General features: G+C 35.0%; 4 protein-coding genes across 8 annotated transcripts in view; 3 read left to right on the top strand and 1 right to left on the bottom strand.

Annotated features, from left to right (window-relative positions):
- Nucleotides 1-533, top strand: part of LOC104777657 (proteasome subunit alpha type-1-B) — a 3,248-nt gene extending 2,715 nt beyond the window's left edge. Inside the window, exon 3 of one of the 2 annotated variants that reach the window (XM_010501942.2) lies at nt 23-533. In XM_010501942.2, the coding sequence (XP_010500244.1) occupies nt 23-300 (278 nt within the window). In that variant the 3' untranslated portion in view covers nt 301-533. The remainder of the gene's footprint in view (nt 1-22) is intronic. The other variant, XM_019243866.1, reaches the window with a different exon arrangement.
- LOC104777659 (gamma carbonic anhydrase 2, mitochondrial) lies at nt 680-3,039 on the bottom strand. The gene is made up of 5 exons (XM_010501945.2): nt 2,795-3,039; nt 2,481-2,624; nt 1,944-2,069; nt 1,671-1,822; nt 680-1,186 (listed from the first exon to the last, which is right to left on the bottom strand). Exons 1-5 carry the CDS (start codon nt 2,907-2,909, stop codon nt 887-889), a joined length of 837 nt encoding a protein of 278 aa, XP_010500247.1. The 5' UTR covers nt 2,910-3,039; the 3' UTR covers nt 680-886.
- On the top strand, nt 14,629-16,850 carry LOC104777660 (tubby-like F-box protein 6). 4 transcript variants are annotated; one of them, XM_010501946.2, is made up of 6 exons: nt 14,629-14,921; nt 15,157-15,204; nt 15,275-15,645; nt 15,731-15,818; nt 15,905-16,037; nt 16,120-16,850. In XM_010501946.2, the coding sequence occupies exons 3-6, from the start codon at nt 15,301-15,303 to the stop codon at nt 16,742-16,744; spliced, it is 1,191 nt and encodes a 396-aa protein (XP_010500248.1). In that variant the 5' UTR covers nt 14,629-14,921; nt 15,157-15,204; nt 15,275-15,300; the 3' UTR covers nt 16,745-16,850. The 4 variants fall into 4 exon arrangements, with proteins under 4 accessions (XP_010500248.1, XP_010500249.1, XP_019099412.1 ...); XM_010501947.2 differs by having other exon boundaries at nt 14,635-14,921; nt 15,286-15,645; XM_019243867.1 differs by having other exon boundaries at nt 14,635-14,921; nt 15,289-15,645.
- Nucleotides 16,971-19,493, top strand: LOC104777661 (CBS domain-containing protein CBSX3, mitochondrial-like). Its single transcript, XM_010501950.2, has 5 exons — nt 16,971-17,237; nt 18,588-18,669; nt 18,793-18,866; nt 18,972-19,032; nt 19,156-19,493. Exons 1-5 carry the CDS (start codon nt 17,019-17,021, stop codon nt 19,296-19,298), a joined length of 579 nt encoding a protein of 192 aa, XP_010500252.1. The 5' UTR covers nt 16,971-17,018; the 3' UTR covers nt 19,299-19,493.

The following is a 20,618-nucleotide window of genomic DNA, read 5'->3' on the forward strand; positions in this document are numbered from 1 at the left end:
TTCCAAGAATCATCAAGGGAAGATCTGATAAAAGATGCTATTATGGCCATAAGGGAAACTCTGCAAGGGGAAACACTGAAGAGCTCGCTCTGCACTGTTTCTGTTCTAGGACTCGAGGAGCCGTTTCATTTCTTGGACCAGGAAAGCATACAAAAGGTGATCGATACGTTCGAGAAGGTTCCTGAGGAAGAGGAGGATGCTGGTGAGGGTGAGGCCGAACCCGAGGCTGCTCCTGTTGCTGCTGGAACTGGGGAACAAGGTGGTTCAGGTGATCAAGATGTTGCACCAATGGAGATGTGAGCAAGTGAGAATATGTTAAAGTTGGATTTACAAAATCAACTTGCGGGGTTACAATTTCTCTTGTTTAGTTCTTTGGTGTCAAAAAGTTGCAAGTCACTCGATGTCCTAAGTATTTTGGTTTTTACTCTTTATAACTAGCTGTGTGACATAATGGATTTAACTCGAATAACAATGAGACGTTTAGGGTTGAAGATTAGACATGGTGGGGATAAAAGAATTGTTGAGTTCCACTTCTCCCTGTTTTTACCCTTTAAGTTCGAATAATTTACCTTAGATAATTGAGAATATTAAATAGAGCCCCTGAAGTCTTATATGATTCTCTTATAATTGTTTAATTGTTATAGAAAGGGGAAGAACAGTGAGAGAAAGAGAGCAAAAAAGTAGTGAATGCAACTTTGTTTCTCTTTCTGCAATTGTTCCTCGAAGAAATGACTTCATAATGTAACCGTACATTATTGAGCAAGGGTGATAAATCCCTTTGCTTGCTCGGAAGAAAAGTGAAAACCAAACTAATCTCTCTCGACCATCCAGAGAATCAATTCTGTCTTGAAATGATTGAACACACAAAAACAACCTGAGACTGGAATTAGTAGTACTGAGTTGTCGGGACCTGGGCTGGGGGTTTACCACCAGGTAACACATTGTCGGGAAGAATCAACTCGGGAGGAATTTCACGGGTAATCCCAAGCATTGAATCGTAATCCTCGTCCTTGCGTGCATACTTCCTCCTAAGCGCTTTCTCAACCTCGATCTGATCAAATGATTTTGAATTCTCTGAGGCATGAATCTGTGCGAGATTGATGTAGTTTTTTGCTGACTGTGAGATATATTCTATCTCTTCATCTGTTAACTTCCTCATGAACTTTGCTGGATTTCCTCCCCACACCTGCCACATAAACCCCATTAGATATGTCCTTGTAAATATGTTTTCAAGGAGATGGTTGAAGAAAGTATTTCAAAAGAATAGCAAAACAAGAAATCAGTTTAGATCCTCATCAAACAAATGGAAACACAAGCACTCTCTATTACTCCAGTCACCCTGCATTGCGGTACGTAAGTAACAATGTATCAACCAAATTCTAAAGCAAAGACACAGTGGGTCTACTTGAGAAGTTCAGCTGGGCAAGCCTTTGTTATAAAAGGTCTACGATAACTAGCCTATGATTGAATGCAATTCTTGCTGGTGTTACTTTTGGGAGAGCTTCTATGTTCTAGATAACAAACCTAGGTGTCTATCTTTGTTTCTTATTACTATTGATTCTCTGGTTCTACTTCAATTCAGAGAGAAATAAAGCAGTTTCCGGTTCCAGACCTATCACAAACCCAGTAAGGAAGTAGTAAACTACAGAAAAAGATAAACAGAAAGATACCTCTCCAGAAGGGATTCGCGTGTTCTGTTTCACAAGGGAACCAGCAGCAACCATGGCATGTTTCTCAACCACCACACCATCGAGTAGTGTAGCTCCCATGCCCACAAATGCATCATCTTCAACAGTACACCCATGTATGACAGCACTATGACCTGCTCGGTTTCATTTAATAAGTTAATAGACAGAACATTTAAGTAACAATGATACAACTATGTCCTGCTCAATTACATAAAACAGATATTCTAAAACTGATAAGTCACTTTTTAGGTTTACCTACTGTTACATTGTCCCCAATTAGAGTAGGTAGAACCTTGCCACTTATGTTGGTTTTTGCAACATGGACAAGAGTATTGTCTTGGATGTTTGTCCCTGATCCAACGCTAATGTTATTCACATCACCTGCATAAGTTTAAAACCCAAGATCAATATACAGAAAGGTCTTCCATCAACAATACACTAAATCTAGAACCAAGGATCAGACCAGTAACCAATAACAGCAATTAGAAGGACTCTTGAACTTCATTTCCTAAAACTAGTCCAACGAAAAAGGCCAACCCACAACTCACACAAGTCTTACTAAACGAAACTAGACTAGTGTTTGTATTATGATGTATGATTCAACCAATCAGTTAGATTCCTTAACACTAACATTTGAGGCAAACAAGAGACTAAACTATGACTGCAAATTTGGTACTTCGTTTGAACCAAAACACCATTAAGACTATATACTCCCATTATCTAGGGCTCTCAGGAATAATAACATGGAACCAAAATCTCTTAAGACTAGTGAAAAAAAAATCAAAGCCTCACCTCGAAGAACACACCCATACCAAATGGACGAGCTTTTCCCGATCTGAACATCACCAATAACAGAAGCACTTGGAGCAACAAACACATCCTTATCCACCAACGGAGATTTACCAAACACATTCATCAACGTCCTATGCCTCGACACTGAAAAAACAAAAACAAACCACAAAATTTCTCGAATCAAAAGTCCTCAATCCAACCGCAAATTTCTCGAATCAAAGGAAAATTTCTGTAGAAGACACAAATTAGAGATATGAATTGGATCTAGGGTACAATATAGAGCGTAAGAAAGTGAAGGATCTGAAGAAGCTTACGATGTTCCTCGATGCGGTGGCTCCCTTGAAGAAGAGAACCTACGCGATCAAGAGCTTGACCAGTCCCACGAATCCAGTTACCCACAGTGTAAATCGCTCTTCCTAGGGTTCCCATTTTTGTTTGTTTGTTGTGATTCTCCGATTACACAAAGACGGACGAATCTGTGAAATGCGAAGGTTTATGGAGGCGTTCTGTGGCTAAATGTGTACGGATTTTTTTTTTACTCGAGTGAGTTGTTTCGTTGTTTTGTTGACCTCTGAAATTTTTTTTTTGAGTGGGATGATAAACCAAACCGAATTGAAGTGAACCAAACCGACATTTATTAGTCTAAGATCGAACCAAATGATATACAGTAAAACCTCTATAAATTAATATTCTATAAATTAATTATTAAATTTGGCTAGTTCCAAGTTGGACAGTATAATACAATAGTTATATTGTATCTTCAGAGTATAATGATATAAAATATTTTATAACATTTCATAAAACAGCTAAAACTTTTTAAAGTTTTCAATTCCTAAATATGCATCATTTACATTTTGATAGTTTGATAGACTACTAAAATACGATAATTGATATTCTTATTTATAAATATAAATATTTATGTCATGTGTTTAAGAGAATTTGTCTATAATATTTTTAATTTATTTTCAATAATATTTTTTAATTATTTCAAATTCAATTCCAATACCATAAAATTTACAATATTCTTTAATTTATAATATTTGTAATTTATTGTTAAAAATTTTCGTGAATATTTGTAATTTCATAATCTTATTTTTGCAAAAAATGTCTCAATTCATAATTTAAAAAATAAAAAATTAAAAATATACCTATAAATTAATAATTATTAATTTACACTATAAAATAATTATTCTAACTTATAGATAAATTAATGATAAATTAATAAAATATCTTGGTCCCAACATTATTAATTTATAGAGGTTTTACTATAAGAAATAATAGATAGGCCGCGTAAATATGCGGGTTAAAAACTAGGATAATAATACAGTAATTGTACATTCAAAAAGAACTAAGAAAATACTATCATGTAAGAAAATTTAGGTAAGTACCATCATTTTTGAGAGAACAAAAAAGATCAAAACTGCACTCAAACAAACAACAACCCATATTGTTATTTGTGAAATAAAATATGTCAGTTAATAAAAATATCATGATATATTGAAAGAAGCGTATGATTTAGAAAAACAATGTGTTTTAATATTACAAATTATGTTTTCAAAAGAAATCACATGTAATCTTAATAAAGAATATGTAATTTAAGAAAATAACGCATTAAAGAGAGATATTATGTTGTCATGTGTAATTTGATAAAGTAGTGTAATACAAAAAAAATGCCATGAATGAAATAAGAAAAAACACAAAGATGGAGATTCCAAGAGAATTTGAGATCCAGAGTGATAAAATGAGATATTTTCTGCAATTTAAAGAAAAGAAGAAAGATGAAGCGAAAGAAAGAGTTGATGTTGTTTGCTGTGTTTGTGAAGTCAATTGTGACATATTATGACCAAGAAATGATGGTGTCTCATGGTGAAAAGAAGAATATGGTGGAACAACAATGAAAATATTAAAAAGGAGAGAAACCGAGGAAAAAACAAAAAGAATAAGATAAATTTTGGTAATTTTATTACACTTTTGACAAAAACATTATGGACAAATGATATTTTCTTAATTCTTTTCCATTTCAATGTTATTCTTCGATAAAACATAAATGTAAAATTTTATAGATGATAGTATTTAAAGCTACATTTTTTTTTACTTTTTTTTTCTCCGGGTTTCAACCTTACCACATACTCCATTTTTCAATACAATTTAAATTTTTATTTTAGCACAAAACCAGATTTTAATTTGATGTACTTGTCTAAATGGATAAAATTAAAAATATATATATTAAAAAAATAATTTTTCATCGTATCAAATATATGTCTTAGTTAGTGTTAAAGATATTAAAAACTTAACAAAACATAAATAGTATAAAATTTCATAAATTTGTTTTGAAATCCAACATTTTCCTAAATTTAAATTTTCTATCTCATAAGTAATAATTTTAGCTCATGTCAAAAATAATTTTAAATGACTTTGAATTGATGAAATAAAATATACTAACATTTTCATCAAGTTATCAAAAAATTCATTCCTATAAGCTAATTTTATATTATTTAACCTAACTCATGAATCTACTGAATAAACAAAATTAATTTGTGACCTGAAAGAATATGAAAATACATTTACGTTTGTGAAAATAAGGAATACGGTACTTTCATTCGTTTTTGTGCATAATTAAAAAGTTTACTTAATCAACCTAAAGCTAGTGAAAAAAGAATGTTGGTCTTGGCTTATAAAGAAATATTAAGGTGATTTTACAAGTAAACAAAATTCTATGTCGGTTTAGATTTATGAAAGAGTGGTTGAAGTTTTTAATTTACAATTAAACAAAATTATATGTCGGTTTGAATTTATAAATATAGATTATTGTTTAAATTTTACAATTAAAAATTTTATATGTTGGTTTTGGTTTATAAAAGAATGATTAGTGTTTACATTCTACAGTTAAACGAAATGAGATGTTGTCTTGGTTTATAAAAATGGTTAGAGTTTATATTTAATAATTAAAAATAAAATAAATAGTATTGGGTCATTGACTTTGCAATTTAGGATTTTTTTCTTGTCTTATTAAGTTATGTTGATTTATTTTAATTGTTTTTTATATAATTTTAATATTTTGTTTATTTAGGGGGTGTTATTGGATTAAAGATTTTAATGGATTTTAATTAACGTAGGACAATAGTGGATTTAAAAGTCTAATGTATTTGTGTGGATTTTATAATGCATATAAGGTGGATTTGAAAATCATTGATAATGTATTTTTGGTGATTGTTATGGATTTTTTAAAAATTTATTTATAGAAAAAAAAAATATCCATAAACTGTATTATACACCAAAACCATATTAAATTAACAACACCGAGACTTTTACACAGATCACCATATTTGTCTTCTCTAGACATAGGGTTTATGGAAGAAGAAACAAACATTGAACCCAGAAAAAAAAAGTGTGATTATATCATGAACCCAGAAAAAAAAAAGTTACAGATAATGAACCGAGAAAAAAAATGTTAAAAGAACACAAAAAGAATTCTCAAAAATAACACAGAACTGATGAATAAGTGTGATTATATAAAACGATTGAGAAAAAAATCAAACAATAATATGTTAAAGGCTATAGATCCATCTAGAGAGAGAGAGGGAGGTAAAAAAATGAAATGTTTCAGAAAAGTGTGGTATTGTATTTGTTCATATTTTAGAAGCAAAGTACGTTGAAATCCAAAATCACACAAAATCCAATGGATATTGAATAACACTATATTTTAATAGATTTTTAAAATACACAATTGAATAACACCTGATTTCTAAATACATCAAATTCCTTTAAAACCCACAATCCAATAACATCCCCTTAATTAAAAACATGGTAAATTTTGATTGGCTAACTAAGAGAAGGTGAATAAGAGAGGTTGACCCCTAGAAGAGAAATCGTGTGAGGAGTCCACTCTGCTGTTTCAATAATCTCTTATCTCCCTATTTAATCTACATATCCCTTATCCATTCAGAGAAATGTGAACGGACAGATTTACTCTTCCTTCTTATTTTTCCATTTTTGATTTTTAATAATTAAATTTGAATAATAATAAATAAATAAAAACAAAACAAAAACGAGCTCGAGCTCCCCCTCGAGATCCCCCTCTCCATCGGCGCCGTGCCTTCCAGAATCTGCATTGAAGACGCCTTCAAGTAAGTTCTTCTCTTCATTTGTGGATTCGTAGTGAATTGCAGATATGTAAATTGATGAGAAGAAAAGATCTTGAATTCCATAATATGCATTGAGCTTGAATCTTGATTCCATTATTGGGGTATGTACATTGGGTGTTATGTCATTGTTTTTAGTTCGATTAGTAGTTTGAATTAGCAAGAAATAGATTTCATTTGTGGAATCGTAGTGAATTGCAGATTAGAGAAATCTCAACGATTTAATTTGTTTCTGTGCGGCGATAGTAGAACTTGGTAAAACTGTGTATCACTGTTTTATATAGTATAACGAGTTAGTAAGTAAAACTTGATAAAACTAGTATTACTATTCAACATAGTACAACTATCAAAACTGGTAATAACTAGTAGAACTTGGTAATACTGAACAGAGTTTTGTATGGTTTTGGCAGGATACAATGAGCGTCATCATACATTTTAAATTTCAAGGTCTCATGTATAGTTTAATGATGAAGATAACTTTGTCGATGGTAGAAGCTAGGATATACAAGAAGCTTGCATTAGATGAAAGTGAAGCTATACTTCGATTGACTTACAATGCACTGCTGGTGGGAAGTGGGGATCCATGGAATATTACTGACGATGATGATATGCAAGTTTATCTATCGTCCATGATAAGGAGAGTCGTAGATGTATATTGTATGTGGAGGTCATCACTAATCTGGAAGAGCCCGTGCAAGTGTCGAAAGTGGTGAAAAGTTCTACTGGTGTGAACTATGATGAAGAAGGATGTAATGCCATCACTTTGTATGTAGAAAAAGAACAAGTTGAGCCGATAAAGGAGGTTGATGGTAGTAAAAGTAAAACCGATGGAATCGTATCTTGTGATGAAGGTGTGGATAACGGTATAGTTAGATCGGATATGGGTGATGAATATGTAGAGCCCCCACCTGTTGTAGAAGCTAGTCAGTATGTAGAGCCATGGGAAGACGGTTTGGGTTTGAGTCTCCGTCAAGAATTTCCTAATAAGAAGGCATTGCAAGATGTGGTGAATAAAGGCGCATTTGTTCTCAGTTTTGGTTTTCTTATTAAGAAGTCCGATCCTGTACGTTTGGTGCTTAAATGTACTAAAGATCTGTGCAAATGGGGTTTAAGAGCCGCAAGAGTTAGAAATACATATATTTCTTGATTAGAAGTTACACCAAGATGCATACATGCTCTAGGGTAAGTCAAAGTAGAACTAACAGCATCGTGAAAAGGCATGGAACATCAGAATTAGTCGCATCTCTTTTGCATGATCATTTTCCTGGAAAAATGGAAACTCCAACTCCTAAAATGATCATGGATCTTGTGAAGACCAAATTAGGTGTGAATATATCATACTCGACAGTGTTGAGAGGAAAAAATGAAGCTATTACCGATTTGCGTGGTAGCTCTGAAGATAGCTACAAGAAGTTGTATTGCTATTTGCACATGTTAGAGAAGGTGAATGAGAGCACAATAACACGTGTGGAATTGGATGGGAAGGAAAGATTCAAGTATCTATTCATAGCTTTGGGAGCTAGCATTGAAGGGTTTCAAGTAATGAGAAAAGTGATAATTGTAGATGCAACTTGGCTCAAGAACGGATATGGTGGTGTAATTATTTTTGCCTTGGCTCAAGATCCTAATCGTCACCACTATCCCATAGCGTTTGGTATACTCAATGGTGAGAAAGATGAAAGTTGGACTTGGTTTTTGGAGATGCTGAAAACTGTTATACCAGAGACTTCCGAATTGGTATTTATGAGTGATAGAAATGCAAGACTTATCAGTGCCATAGCTAATGTGTATCCCCAAGCTCATCATGGATATTGTATTTGTCATTTGTCTCAAAATGTCAAAAGTCATGTTTCAAACGTGAACAAAGACGTAGTCGCATGGAGATTCATGGAGGTGAGTAGGCATTACACAGTGGCTAATTTCAGCAGTGCATATATTGCATTTAAGATGTGATATCCTTCTGTTGCGGCTTATTTTGAGGAGAGTACTGTGAAAGAAAAATGGGTAATGTGTTGTTTTCGTAGAGAAAGATACAACTTAGATACATGCAATTGTGTGGAATCTATGAACAATGTCTTCAAGGATGCAAGAAAGTACACCACGAATTATGGCTCGTTGCTGAGAAATTGATTGTGACAGAGCTAAACAGTTTTGAACTTGAATACAATGTCGTCGATTGTGATGGAAAGCCTTATTTCGTGAACTTGCTTCAAAAAAGTTGCAGTTGCAAGGTGTTCGATATTGAAAGATATCATTGCTTACACGTTGCAGCCGCTTTAATTGAATTCTTAAGGCATGATGATAGAACTCATGAGATCGAACTACATGAGTTGTGTTCAAAATATTATTGGACATAGCTGTGGGTAATGGCTTATTATAGGACAATATATTTAGTGCCAGACAGGTCGCAATAGGATGTCCCAGATGAGACCAAAAACAAAAAAATCATACCTCCACCTCGGAAAAAACAAGCAGAGAAGAAATAAAGTTAAAAGGAATCCATTGGTTGGGGGAAAACGGCCAAGGACACAGAATAAAAGGAGGCCGAGACAAAGACTCCAATGGTTGATATTTGGGAATGGTAGTGGTAGTACTGTCTGATAAGATGTAATACTATATTTTGGTCATGTTGCAACTTGGTAATACTGTATTTTGATTCTGTTGCAACTTGCTAATACTATATTTTGGTTATGTTATACTCTGGTAATACTCTGGTAATACTCTAGTAATACTATGTGGGACTTTGGTACTATAAAACACTATTAAACACTATAACTGCATAAAATACTATTAATCATACCTTAAACACTATAAATCAATTGTAAAACTAGAAAAGCAAATGTTAATGATACGTAATACTAAATAAATGGTAAAACACCAAAAGTACAACTATGTGGGACTTTGGTACTACTAAAATCTCTAGTATAACTACGTTGATTGAAATAACGGCGCACATGGGGAAAATACGGCGCACATAGGGATATTATGCGCATGTGGGGGTACAACTAAAAATTTCACAAAAACTTTATTTCCCTCTCCCAAGCTTTATTTCTTGAAGACCTTGTCATTCGCTTCGGTGGTGAGTCTGCAGGACAACCCGTATCTTTTGGTGCAAGGTTTGAATCGTCTCCAGTGTCTACAGGACCAGCCGTATCTTCACGCGTCTGCAATCTAATAATCTAGTGTTAACAAGTATTAACAACTAACTGTTATACTCTAGTATTACCAAAAATATCAAACCTTACCTTCGATTTCTCTTCCAATGATGCAACTCTTTCTCCCAATGTTGCGACTTTTTCTTCCCACCCATTAAGCCTATCCACAATTCCTTTCATCTTCTATCCCATCTCATTTTAAAGGTGTTTACGAGATCCACCAAATCAGATACACTAGGTTATACCGGTCCTTCAATCAAGCCTATTTCCTCGTTCATGTTCTCAGGTTCCCCTCCTACTCCTCCTACTCCTGCTCGGGAGTTTACATCTTCATTGAACATGTTTTCAAACCAGACATGATATCCTCGTAGATAACGTTGCATCCAACTGTTGACAACAACATCATGTGCATCATCAACGTCATATTCTTCAGTGATTCCAGCCAGAAGAGACTTCTCATTATCATCTTCAGGTATTAGGATACTATCTATGTCCTGCGAACATAAAAAGATTAAAACCTATTACCCGAAACTCATTCATATGAAAAGGATAAATAGGATGTTAAGAATAACTATAAAACTAACATTAATTGTACCAAGTTCATCATTTATTCTCTCAAGAGGAAACCCTCTCAATTCGCATGTAATGTCTGCTCCTGGATTATCTTCTACAAATTGATTTCTCAAATGTTGAATCGCCTTAAATGCTAAAAGCTACACAACAAACATATAATTAGACTTAGCTTCAATTATAAGAACAACACGCAACATCCAATACTAAATATATTTTACTTACCTCCAAAGGAATACATAAACCTGCAACCGGCCATAATACACTTTCTGTGACGGTCCCATCAAAATGATTCATCGTGTGAGCTATCGATTCCAGAATGTAATCAAACGAATATCTCCCCCAAGGAAACATCGTACAAAAATTAAGATCATTAACCGCTTTTTGCAAAAACTCATCAATTTATGTTGCTTGTTCTCCTGTCTTTACTGGTGCTCTAACAATGCTGGATAAGAAGTATATGACAACCATCTTCAACCTATCTTGAGACCGTTCCATAGGTACCATCTCCTTGAGATTTTCTCTCACTTCTTCACGAGTAACCTTCTTAGACGAAAAATGATTGTTCACGAAGGTCTTACTTCCAACTTTGTTATAGTCAATTGGATAGTTGCGGCAATTGAATCATGATAACAAGGTGTGTTCCTTGATACCATAACGGATGGGCACGCCATTAACAACAAACCAAACTTCCCTTTTCTTTTCAATGCATGCCGTTCGGAGAAGGAGCATCCACATGCTCATAACCTTGTGATTTTTGTCCCTTGGCAAGTGCCAAATGTGTTTGAAATGTGAATGGTTCTCAAACCAATTCCTCTCAAACATAGTGAGCGGATGCTTCAATTTATCAAATGTTGTCAAAACTTCCTTTATATAACACCTCATACCTAACTTAATCTTCTTGTTATACTCCGCCGCTGGGAGGTACACTCTTATAGGTTGTAGTGCCATCGGTTCATCATCATCGGCATCCTGCAACAAACAGTTGTCTCAAGTATTACCAAGTTATACCAAACTAATAGTTCTACCAAGTAATACCAAGTTTTTCCAATAAATATAGTTATACCTAGATATGCTAGTTTTTCAAACCCAAACAGTTATACTATGTTATCCTAGTATTACAAACCTAGAATAACATGTTTTCCCTATTTCTACATGGTGAAGCAATTGGTACTACGTACCATTGCCTCGGTGGAGTCGCCGAATCGGTCTCTCCCAAGGATGCGTCTAAATCTACTTCTTCTTCCCCATCGAGATCTGGTTCGTTCTCTTCTTGTCACTTCTGACATCCTCTTCGTCTCCATTCTCATCTTCTCCCACAGTCTCTGAGTCAACTCGCTCATCCTCTTTATCACTCCTTTCGACTTCGTCCTCACCATCTCCATCACCAACCGCAGGGAGATCCGCCGGCTGAGAAATCTCCGTCGTCTCTGAATCTTGTTCTTCCTCGACAATATTTCTCTTCTTAGTCCACCTCGTCTTCACCATTCTGCTAACAATCGATGAGTGACCACAATCGATCGAACAACACAACAATTAAAGAGAGCAAATGATCTCTTGATTAGTATCCCCTAGTTTTCACGAAGAGAGAGAGACAACCGTTATTTGGAATTACAAAAAATAGTGGAGTAGATAGATCTGATTGGGCTTGTGGGTCGTTTGTGGGTGGAGCAAAAAAAACCTAGATATTTTTGGTAATTTCTGAGTTTTAACTAGGGTATGGTTTTTTTTTTCTATCAAACACTCCATTATATTAGATTAAAGGTTTACAAGCTTCCTTTGAAGAGGAGCCAAATACACCAAGAAACTTACACAGGAAGAAAAGATAAGATAAAGAGTTGCCCCACAAAATGAGGCCACTCGAGGTAGAGAGTGACCGACCACTGCCACATAGCCAGCCACTTTGATAACCATTGCCGCAGATGTTGCGAAAGAACGATCGCGGTGTTTGGATTCCGTACGTGCGCCAAAGATCCCTGGAAAGGGTGGTCACACGCTAGACAAGACGAGAGTCTTGAAAACCAAGAACCTAAAAAGATAGTTGGAGGAGGTGTTGTATTGCAGAGAGCTTTAATTGCCATTTCTAGGCCTTCCACAAGGCTCAATCGGAGAGGAGAATATGCAAAATCCTTTGTGACTTGTAAAACCCAAATGCCTACCTTTATATGGACTTTCACAAAGTTTTTTCTAAAAAGATAGACACACGCTCTTCCATCTGAGGTATAGAAGAGGAAGGAGCTCTCCCCAAGGGAGGAGTTAGACATCACAAGCGCAAAATGGCGCCATATGCATACCTTTAAAGGGGCGTTCTTGAAGATTTTCCTAAGGAGGTGGACACACGCTCTTCTATTTATGATATAGCAGAGGAGGGGACACTCCCTCAGGGAGGATTTAGACAACACAATCGAAACAAGATGGTCTCGGCTTACACTTCTAAACCGCTGTGGAAAAATAACAGGCGGATTACCAAGACTTGACCTTTGTTTAGTGTCATGCCTCAAAAATAAGGAAGTTAGTATGATACTCTTCAAAGTGGAGGATTGCAAATTAAGATATCTCTCCAAACAGGAAGAAAATGACAATATATCATAAAAAAAATTTGGAGGAAATTGCGGTTACAAGACCTTTACGGTCAATATAAAACTTAATTAAAATGGTCAATACCAACATAATTACACACTGGTCCAACAACCAGGAAATGAAAAATTGGCCCACATTTTTAAGAAATCTTTTTAGGCTCGTTAGGCCCACTAACAAAGAACAAGATATCTGGCCCAAATGCTTGAGAAACAGCAACTGGCCCACCAACATTAGGGTTTCTTCCCTTACTCTGCCGGCAAAGAGGTGTTTAACCAGAGAGATAAGAAAGCTCGCCGGCCAAGCATTTCGGATTCGTGGACTCGATCTCACCCGCGGTTGGGAGAGGGCGCTTTGGGCGGCTTGTGGAATCGACGTATCAACCAAGTTAAATGTTAGACAAAGTGGATGGTTGGCCGTACCAGGGGATTTCTCGACGACGGCAAGATGCCTCATCGGAAAGAAGGAAAGAAAGGAGGTTGACGGTGGAGAGCTTCCCGCGTGTCCGCATCGAAGGCCTGTGACCTACGGTTGCCAATGTTGCAGCTTGTGGTAACATATCTGGATGACCGGAATCGGGTCATGGGGAAAGCCATAGATCCGTTGGTGGAGGAGGGTACATGGGAGAGTTTGACGATGGCATACGGTGGTATGGATCTTTGGGAAATGCGCCAGAAGATTCTAGATCCGGCAGAGGGTTTGTTTATAAGATGAGTCGGAGATCGGAGGTTGACAGGCTCTCGTCGTGTCAGCGACAACGGAGTATAGAAAGAAAATATCTTCGGGGCTTTAAGAGGGATCCCGAGAAAGTTTACCTTAGGATTCATAAAGAATAGGTACATAGGTCGTTGCTTTGGACTATGTGCATTCGAACTTGATCTCGCCGGCGAAAGGATCAACCAGCGAAAGGAGAGCAAGAATCTCACCAGAAAAGGCCGACAGAGGGAAAGAGGTATGAGCACCGCAAGGATAATAAAGTCTTCGGCCACCAGATCCAATATGACAGACATAATACGGTGGCCGAGAAAGATCGAAACTGAAACAAACATGGACTGATGAGCTTCATACAACAGGGAAAGAGAGGGGAGCGAACGGTCCGACGCCGGCGAGCAACTGCTCTACCAGCGTCGGCAAGGGTTAACTCGAGACTTGTCTTGGAAATAGTGCCTTAGAGAAAATAATTTTTTTTTTGTTGCTCGTGAACAATGGGAGTAATGATTGTGATTGTAAAATAAAAAAAATGTTTTATATAGGAGAGGTTTCAAATTTTCCTTCGAAATTTAAGGACTCCTCCTTGGCCGATTTCTCCCCTAGAATCCAATATAATTCAAATCATTAAACTTATTAATCCATATAATCATTAATCTTGTAAAATCCAAATTTGAACTTATGGAATCCATGGATTGGATTAGTGTGAGTTGATCCATCAATTTTAATAATATAATATAATCCATTAATTTCTTGAACCATTTTACTAGATTTATAAAATAAGCCCTTGTCAAAATCTCAGATATGTTTACCCAATTAGTAAACATTTTGAAAATCCAGTTGTAATAAATAACCCTCTAAAAAGCAAAATGTAATTTGGTTCTTCCATAATCCTATTTTAAGTAATTTACTAATTTCAATTGCAAAAAAAAAAACATGAGCCACGCTGACTAGTCTTTTTTGTCCGTTTTAATAATTAATTAAGAAAAATAAAATAAATAAAAAAACTCTCCGTCTTCTCTTTTTCTTTCTTCTTCCTCGAAATTATTGCGGTTACTGTCGTCTTCCTTCCTTCCTTCCTTCCTCCCTCCTCTCCGTAATCGAAACTCACGTCGGCTAGGAGAGGTGGTGGTTTGGTAGTAGTGGTGGTGGTTCCGTTCGTTTTTTTTCACCTCCATTTTCTGGGAAGACAAGCTTTAATTTCATCGGAAGAAGAAGAAAGAATCGAAAAAACTTTGTCTCAATCTGATTTTTTTTTGAGCTTCCCCATGGATTTGTCGCTTTTGTTGGTACATTAAACCTCTCTCTCTTTCTCTTTTCTCAATGTTTTCGTTTTTTTATATAAAAGCTTTTCTCGAAGTCTTCACGATAATGCCGGAGAAGCCGGATCCATGCTCTTTTCATGAAGTGGGGGATTTTTATTTTTATTTTCTTTTGCTTTATTCGATGAATAATTCATGGAATTGAGTCGTTTAATATTTTGATTAATCTCTGATACATTTCTGTTTCTTTTGAAAAAAATAGCTTTAACGAAGCTGAGAAATTTCTTGGGGGAGCAGACAACAAATTCAGGTAAATTTATATATATATATATATATATAACATAAAATTTGTGTTATTGTTTTGATTTGGTTTGGTTTAGTTTCAATACAGCAGCAGTGTAGAGCAATGTCGTTTAAGAACATAGTAAGAGAGTTTAGGGTGAAGAACAAGTACAAAGGTATTGGTTGTAGACGAGGGAGGTCACATATTGCACCAGAAGGATCATCTCTGTCTTCTTCTTCTTTATCATCAGCTAATGAAGGTTTGAATCAGAGTATTTGGGTTGATTTGCCTCCTGAGTTGCTTCTTGATATTATCCATCGGATTGAGTCTGGACAGACTCTTTGGCCTGCGAGGAGAGATGTCGTTGCTTGTGCTTCCGTTTGTAGGTCTTGGAGAGAGATGACTAAAGAAGTTGTTAAGGTTCCTGAGCTCTCTGGTTTGTTGACATTTCCTGTTTCTTTGAAGCAGGTTAGGTTGCGTTCTTTAAACACTCTAATCAGACGAGTTTATGAATGGATCATTGTCTAAAAATTTGGATTTTTTTTTGGTTCAGCCTGGTCCTAGAGATGCTCCAATTCAATGCTTTATTAAACGGGAGAGAGCTACTGGAATATTCCGTCTCTATCTTGGTTTAAGCCCTGGTTAGTTTTACTATTATCACCTTCAGAACCTCTTATGAATTGAGTTTGGACTATATAATATCACTCCTTCCTCTTTATGGTTGCAGCTCTTTCGGGTGACAAGAGTAAGCTGTTGTTATCTGCAAAGAGAGTCAGGAGGGCGACGGGTGCAGAGTTTGTTGTATCCTTGTCTGGGAATGACTTCTCAAGAAGTAGCAGTAATTACATAGGAAAACTGAGGTAAAGTCTCGTTTTTTTCCTTGCCACCTTCATCATCATGTCAAGTTATTATAACTTTTGTTGTGTGTGTGTGTGTGGACAGATCAAATTTCCTGGGAACCAAGTTCACAGTCTACGAAAACCAACCTCCTCCGTTTAACCGAAAACTCCCACCATCAATGCAAGTGTCTCCATGGGTATCATCAACATCTAGTAGTTACAACATAGCTTCCATCTTGTATGAGCTGAATGTTCTGAGAACAAGAGGGCCAAGAAGAATGCAATGTATCATGCATAGTATCCCGGTTTCGGCAATTCAAGAAGGCGGCCAAGTCCAGTCACCTACTGAGTTCATAAACCAAGGAAAGAAGAAGAAGAAGCCTTTGATGGATTTCTGCTCGGGGAACCTAGGAGAAGAATCCGTCGTAAAGGAACCATTAGTTCTGAAAAACAAGTCGCCGAGATGGCACGAACAGCTCCAATGCTGGTGTCTCAACTTCAAAGGTCGAGTCACGGTTGCCTCGGTGAAAAACTTCCAGCTAGTGGCAGCTGCTGCAGAAGCAGGGAAGAACATGAACATTCCAGAAGAAGAACAAGATAGAGTGATATTACAGTTTGGGAAGATAGGCAAAGACATTTTCACTATGGATTATCGTTATCCGATCTCTGCTTTTCAAGCTTTTGCCATTTGTTTAAGCAGCTTCGACACGAAGCCAGTCTGCGAATGAACCAAACATATCCAATTATAATTCTTCTATTTGCAAGTTTGTGTGGTTTAATGTACATACTTTTCCCTCTTGGAGCAATCAAACAATCAAGATCTTTTTCATCCAACTTTAACTTCTTAATTTTTAATTAAAAAGCAATTAACTTTTGGTTTAGGCAAGGTATGTCTTAGTCTTTCTTTGGAAGCAAAGAGTCTTTCACCTTCCTTTATTACAAAACCCAATTCGTGTTTTTGTTTCATTTTGTTTCCAAAAGAGAGCCTATCAAGACAAAAGAATGAAAGCGTTTGTGAGAGGTTTGTTAGCAAGAGCTCATGAGGTCCCTAAGATTCAGAGGAAAGTATCAGCCGGTTTTGGTTGCGTTACTTCACCTCCGCCTCCGGAAAAAGGATTGGAGAATCTGACGGTGGCGGATGTGCTCTCCACAAAGGAGACTGATGTTGCTACGTGGATCTCATGCCGAACAAACGACACTGTTTTTGACGCAGTTAAGAATGTTCGTTCAACTCCTTACTTTTTATGATCTCGTAAAATGTATGATTTGCTCATCACGTTACTTACATACACGTATTTCTAAGCGTGTTTAAGTTGGGCACAAGTCTCTATAATTATTTAGGACTGATTACTTGACATCTATGATCTATGTGGTCTACAGTGAGCAATATATTATTCTATCTATATATATTTGCCGATTAGTTTAGTTTAGGTTCATTGTCTACTCCACGTTGTATGTGTCCCAGCTAATAAGACATGATTACATGTATTTGTCTTTTATGTAATAACATTATAGTGCACATATGTTTGTATATTATGTCATGCATACACGTATAGAAAAACTTAATTACAAATTACCATGGCTCTGATGGGTAACATGATTTATTGATGTTAAGTTGCACAAAATATTATAATTTGATGTAATTTGCTGTAAAAATTATATGGTAAAAACAACGGTTTGATGTAATGGATCGCTGTAAAAATATGATTTATTAATCTTATCAAAATCACTGACTGGTGATATTTTTGTGGTATATGTTACAATATGTATTATTTGACTATAATTATTAAAAATATTAGTAAATATAATTCACAAAGTTTTAAAAAATAAAAATAAATAAAATATACAAATAATAAAATAATTTTAATATACTAAACTTCTTTGTTACATTGCAAATTAAAAAATTAACTATGTGCATGCCATAATATTTACAATCTTATCATATTTAGATTTATGCCTATTTTCATTTCAAATGATAATAAAAAAAAAAATAATTTACGAAAAATATAAAATAACTAATTAAAAGAAGTTATTAAATAAAAGAAAAACAGTAAAATTTTTTTTATTGATATATGAATTAAATAAAACCGAAAAAAATAAATATTTGTATTATATAACTGAATTTTCGTTTTTTTTAATTAAAAAATAGATAACTCAACTTACCACATCTTAACTCATGAAAATTTCATGATGTTAAATAATGTTTTGAGTTAATAATTTTACAAAGGATGTAACTCAAAATTATAAATCAATCATAACACATTATAACTGAAAATTTTAGTTTTGTTGTTGATTGGTAACATTTTTTAATAATCTATGAATTAAGTCCATAACTCAACTTAAGTCAATGGTAACTCATGTTGGATTAATGGTCTTAGCAATCGCGACTATGTAGTTCTTTCTATTTGTCGCATATATAGGATATAGATTTGTTTAGCTTGCTAGCCACTTTCAAATTTGTATAATGAATGCGAATCCGTAGAGTATTTTGCTGTTTTTTCGTCTTTTTTTTTTAAATGTTTGGGATGTCTTAGTTATAGCTTTATTTTTTAAAAATCAAACAAAAAGCAGATGGCAAACCATAATATTGGATCGTTGGTTGTCTTGAAACCTGGAGACCAGCACTATATTGCAGGAATAGTGACAGAGAGAGGTATAAAACAAATAGAGTTAGGCTCAATTTCATGAAATTAAGTTACTTTGAAGTGCTATTTTTTTAATAATTTTTTTATAACGACACTACATTTGATTGGTTGATTCTTCATTTGTAAAACAGACTATATGAAAAAGATTATTTGGGCCGGAAGATCATCAAAACTTACAAAAGTTGGAGAAGTTATGACTGATGAGGTCAGAATAAACATAAACATTCTCAAGTTAATATTTGGAAACATTTAGTCTTTTACTGATCAAGTTAAATTTATTAAAAAAAATTGTGGGAATTAATTTGACCAGAGCAAATTGGTCACTGTTTCGTCTGGAACAAACATAATCAAAGCAATGCAGCTTATGTCAGGTAGTTTACTATACATATACTGATATACATAGGATATACAAGAATCCAATATGTAATTCTTCAATAGCTACAATGATCCCGCTTAAAACCGTTTTTTCAATGTTTGCTTTTAAAATGATGTAGACCATCATATAAGGCACGTACCGGTGATTGATGGAAAGATAGTAGGACTAATCTCTATGGTTGATGTGGTTAGAGCCATCGTGGACCATCAAAACGGAGAGCTCAAACGATTGAATCAATTCATCAAAGGAGACTACTACTAGTTTAGATCAAATCCACAGATGAAAAAAGAAAAAGCCTAGCTTACATAATACTATCAATAACTATGTTTATACTATTAATAATGGACCTATATGATATCATATATTTAGATCCCCATTCAAAGAGATTATGAGCATAAAGTCCAAAATATCTAAAAGAAGTTGTTTATACTTAAAAAAAAAATGTTGTTTATACTTTATAGGTTTCTATGGGTTTGGGCTGCATATATAACAATTAAAATACAAGAAATCGAGACATATCTAATCTACGAGTGTAAGAACTTAGCATTCGACAGGTAGCTCTAAAAGGTTTTTAGAGTTAAACCCCAAGAAAAATAGACGTAAAATCAAGATTTTTATTAAACTTAACAAATCTACACTGAGTTTTATGAACCCCAAAGATCTTACTGATCACATTAAGGCGTGAAAAAATAAAAGATCTAATCATCTCGAAAATTTCACCCGGATAACTTATAACTCAAGTGTCTGAAGGTAAAATAACACTTAAAATCAATACAATAAAACTAGAATGTTTCTCACCAGAGCAAGACACCTCAACTTTTTAGTTGAAGGAGGAGTTGACACATAAGTTAAAATATATAACCAATAAAATTATAACATTAATACACATCAGTTTTTTGTTTGCCTACATGGACACATCATTGTCTCAATGTTAAAATTGATTTCTTCTACTTCCAATATCCCTATCTCACCCTCTCTTTAGTGTGGTGGTTCTCATGGTCCCAAGGTTCAGCATTTGTATGTCTGCAATAGTTGATCCTAATTTTGGGGGTTTTCAAGAATAACCAGAGTTAGTGTTTGATTTTATCTTGTCACCATTTTCTTACTCATCTTTACAAATCTCCACCCTGAGGCAAAGATGATCAAAACCAAAGAGCACACACTTTCAGATAGATAATACCTTGAAAACCAATCCTCTGTTTGATTCCAAACCAAACTTTACACGTTTCAGAGTAACGTCACGGTAAAAACCCTTTGGCTATACGGTTCTTGTTACACCACAAAGAGGACACAAAACTCCACCTTGGTTTGAACTTTGAACGTACAAACCAAAATTGATTCCCTTTTGAGAATCTGAATAAGAGCAGCACTTAAGAACCTTTTAACACCTGCTAAAAAACATGCAACTTCAATGTCTGCATAAATTACAAAATGCATGCAAACCAAATACTCAGCAAACTGATCCATACACAAGACTATAATCACCAGCACATGATATTTATGTATCTTATGCAAATGCAAAGAGAGATTGTATATATCCAAAGTCTCACTAACACATATTGTACCTGTATTTTTATTGTT

The sequence above is a fragment of the Camelina sativa genome, chromosome 3 (assembly GCF_000633955.1).
Source record: "Camelina sativa cultivar DH55 chromosome 3, Cs, whole genome shotgun sequence".
Taxonomy (NCBI): domain Eukaryota; kingdom Viridiplantae; phylum Streptophyta; class Magnoliopsida; order Brassicales; family Brassicaceae; genus Camelina; species Camelina sativa.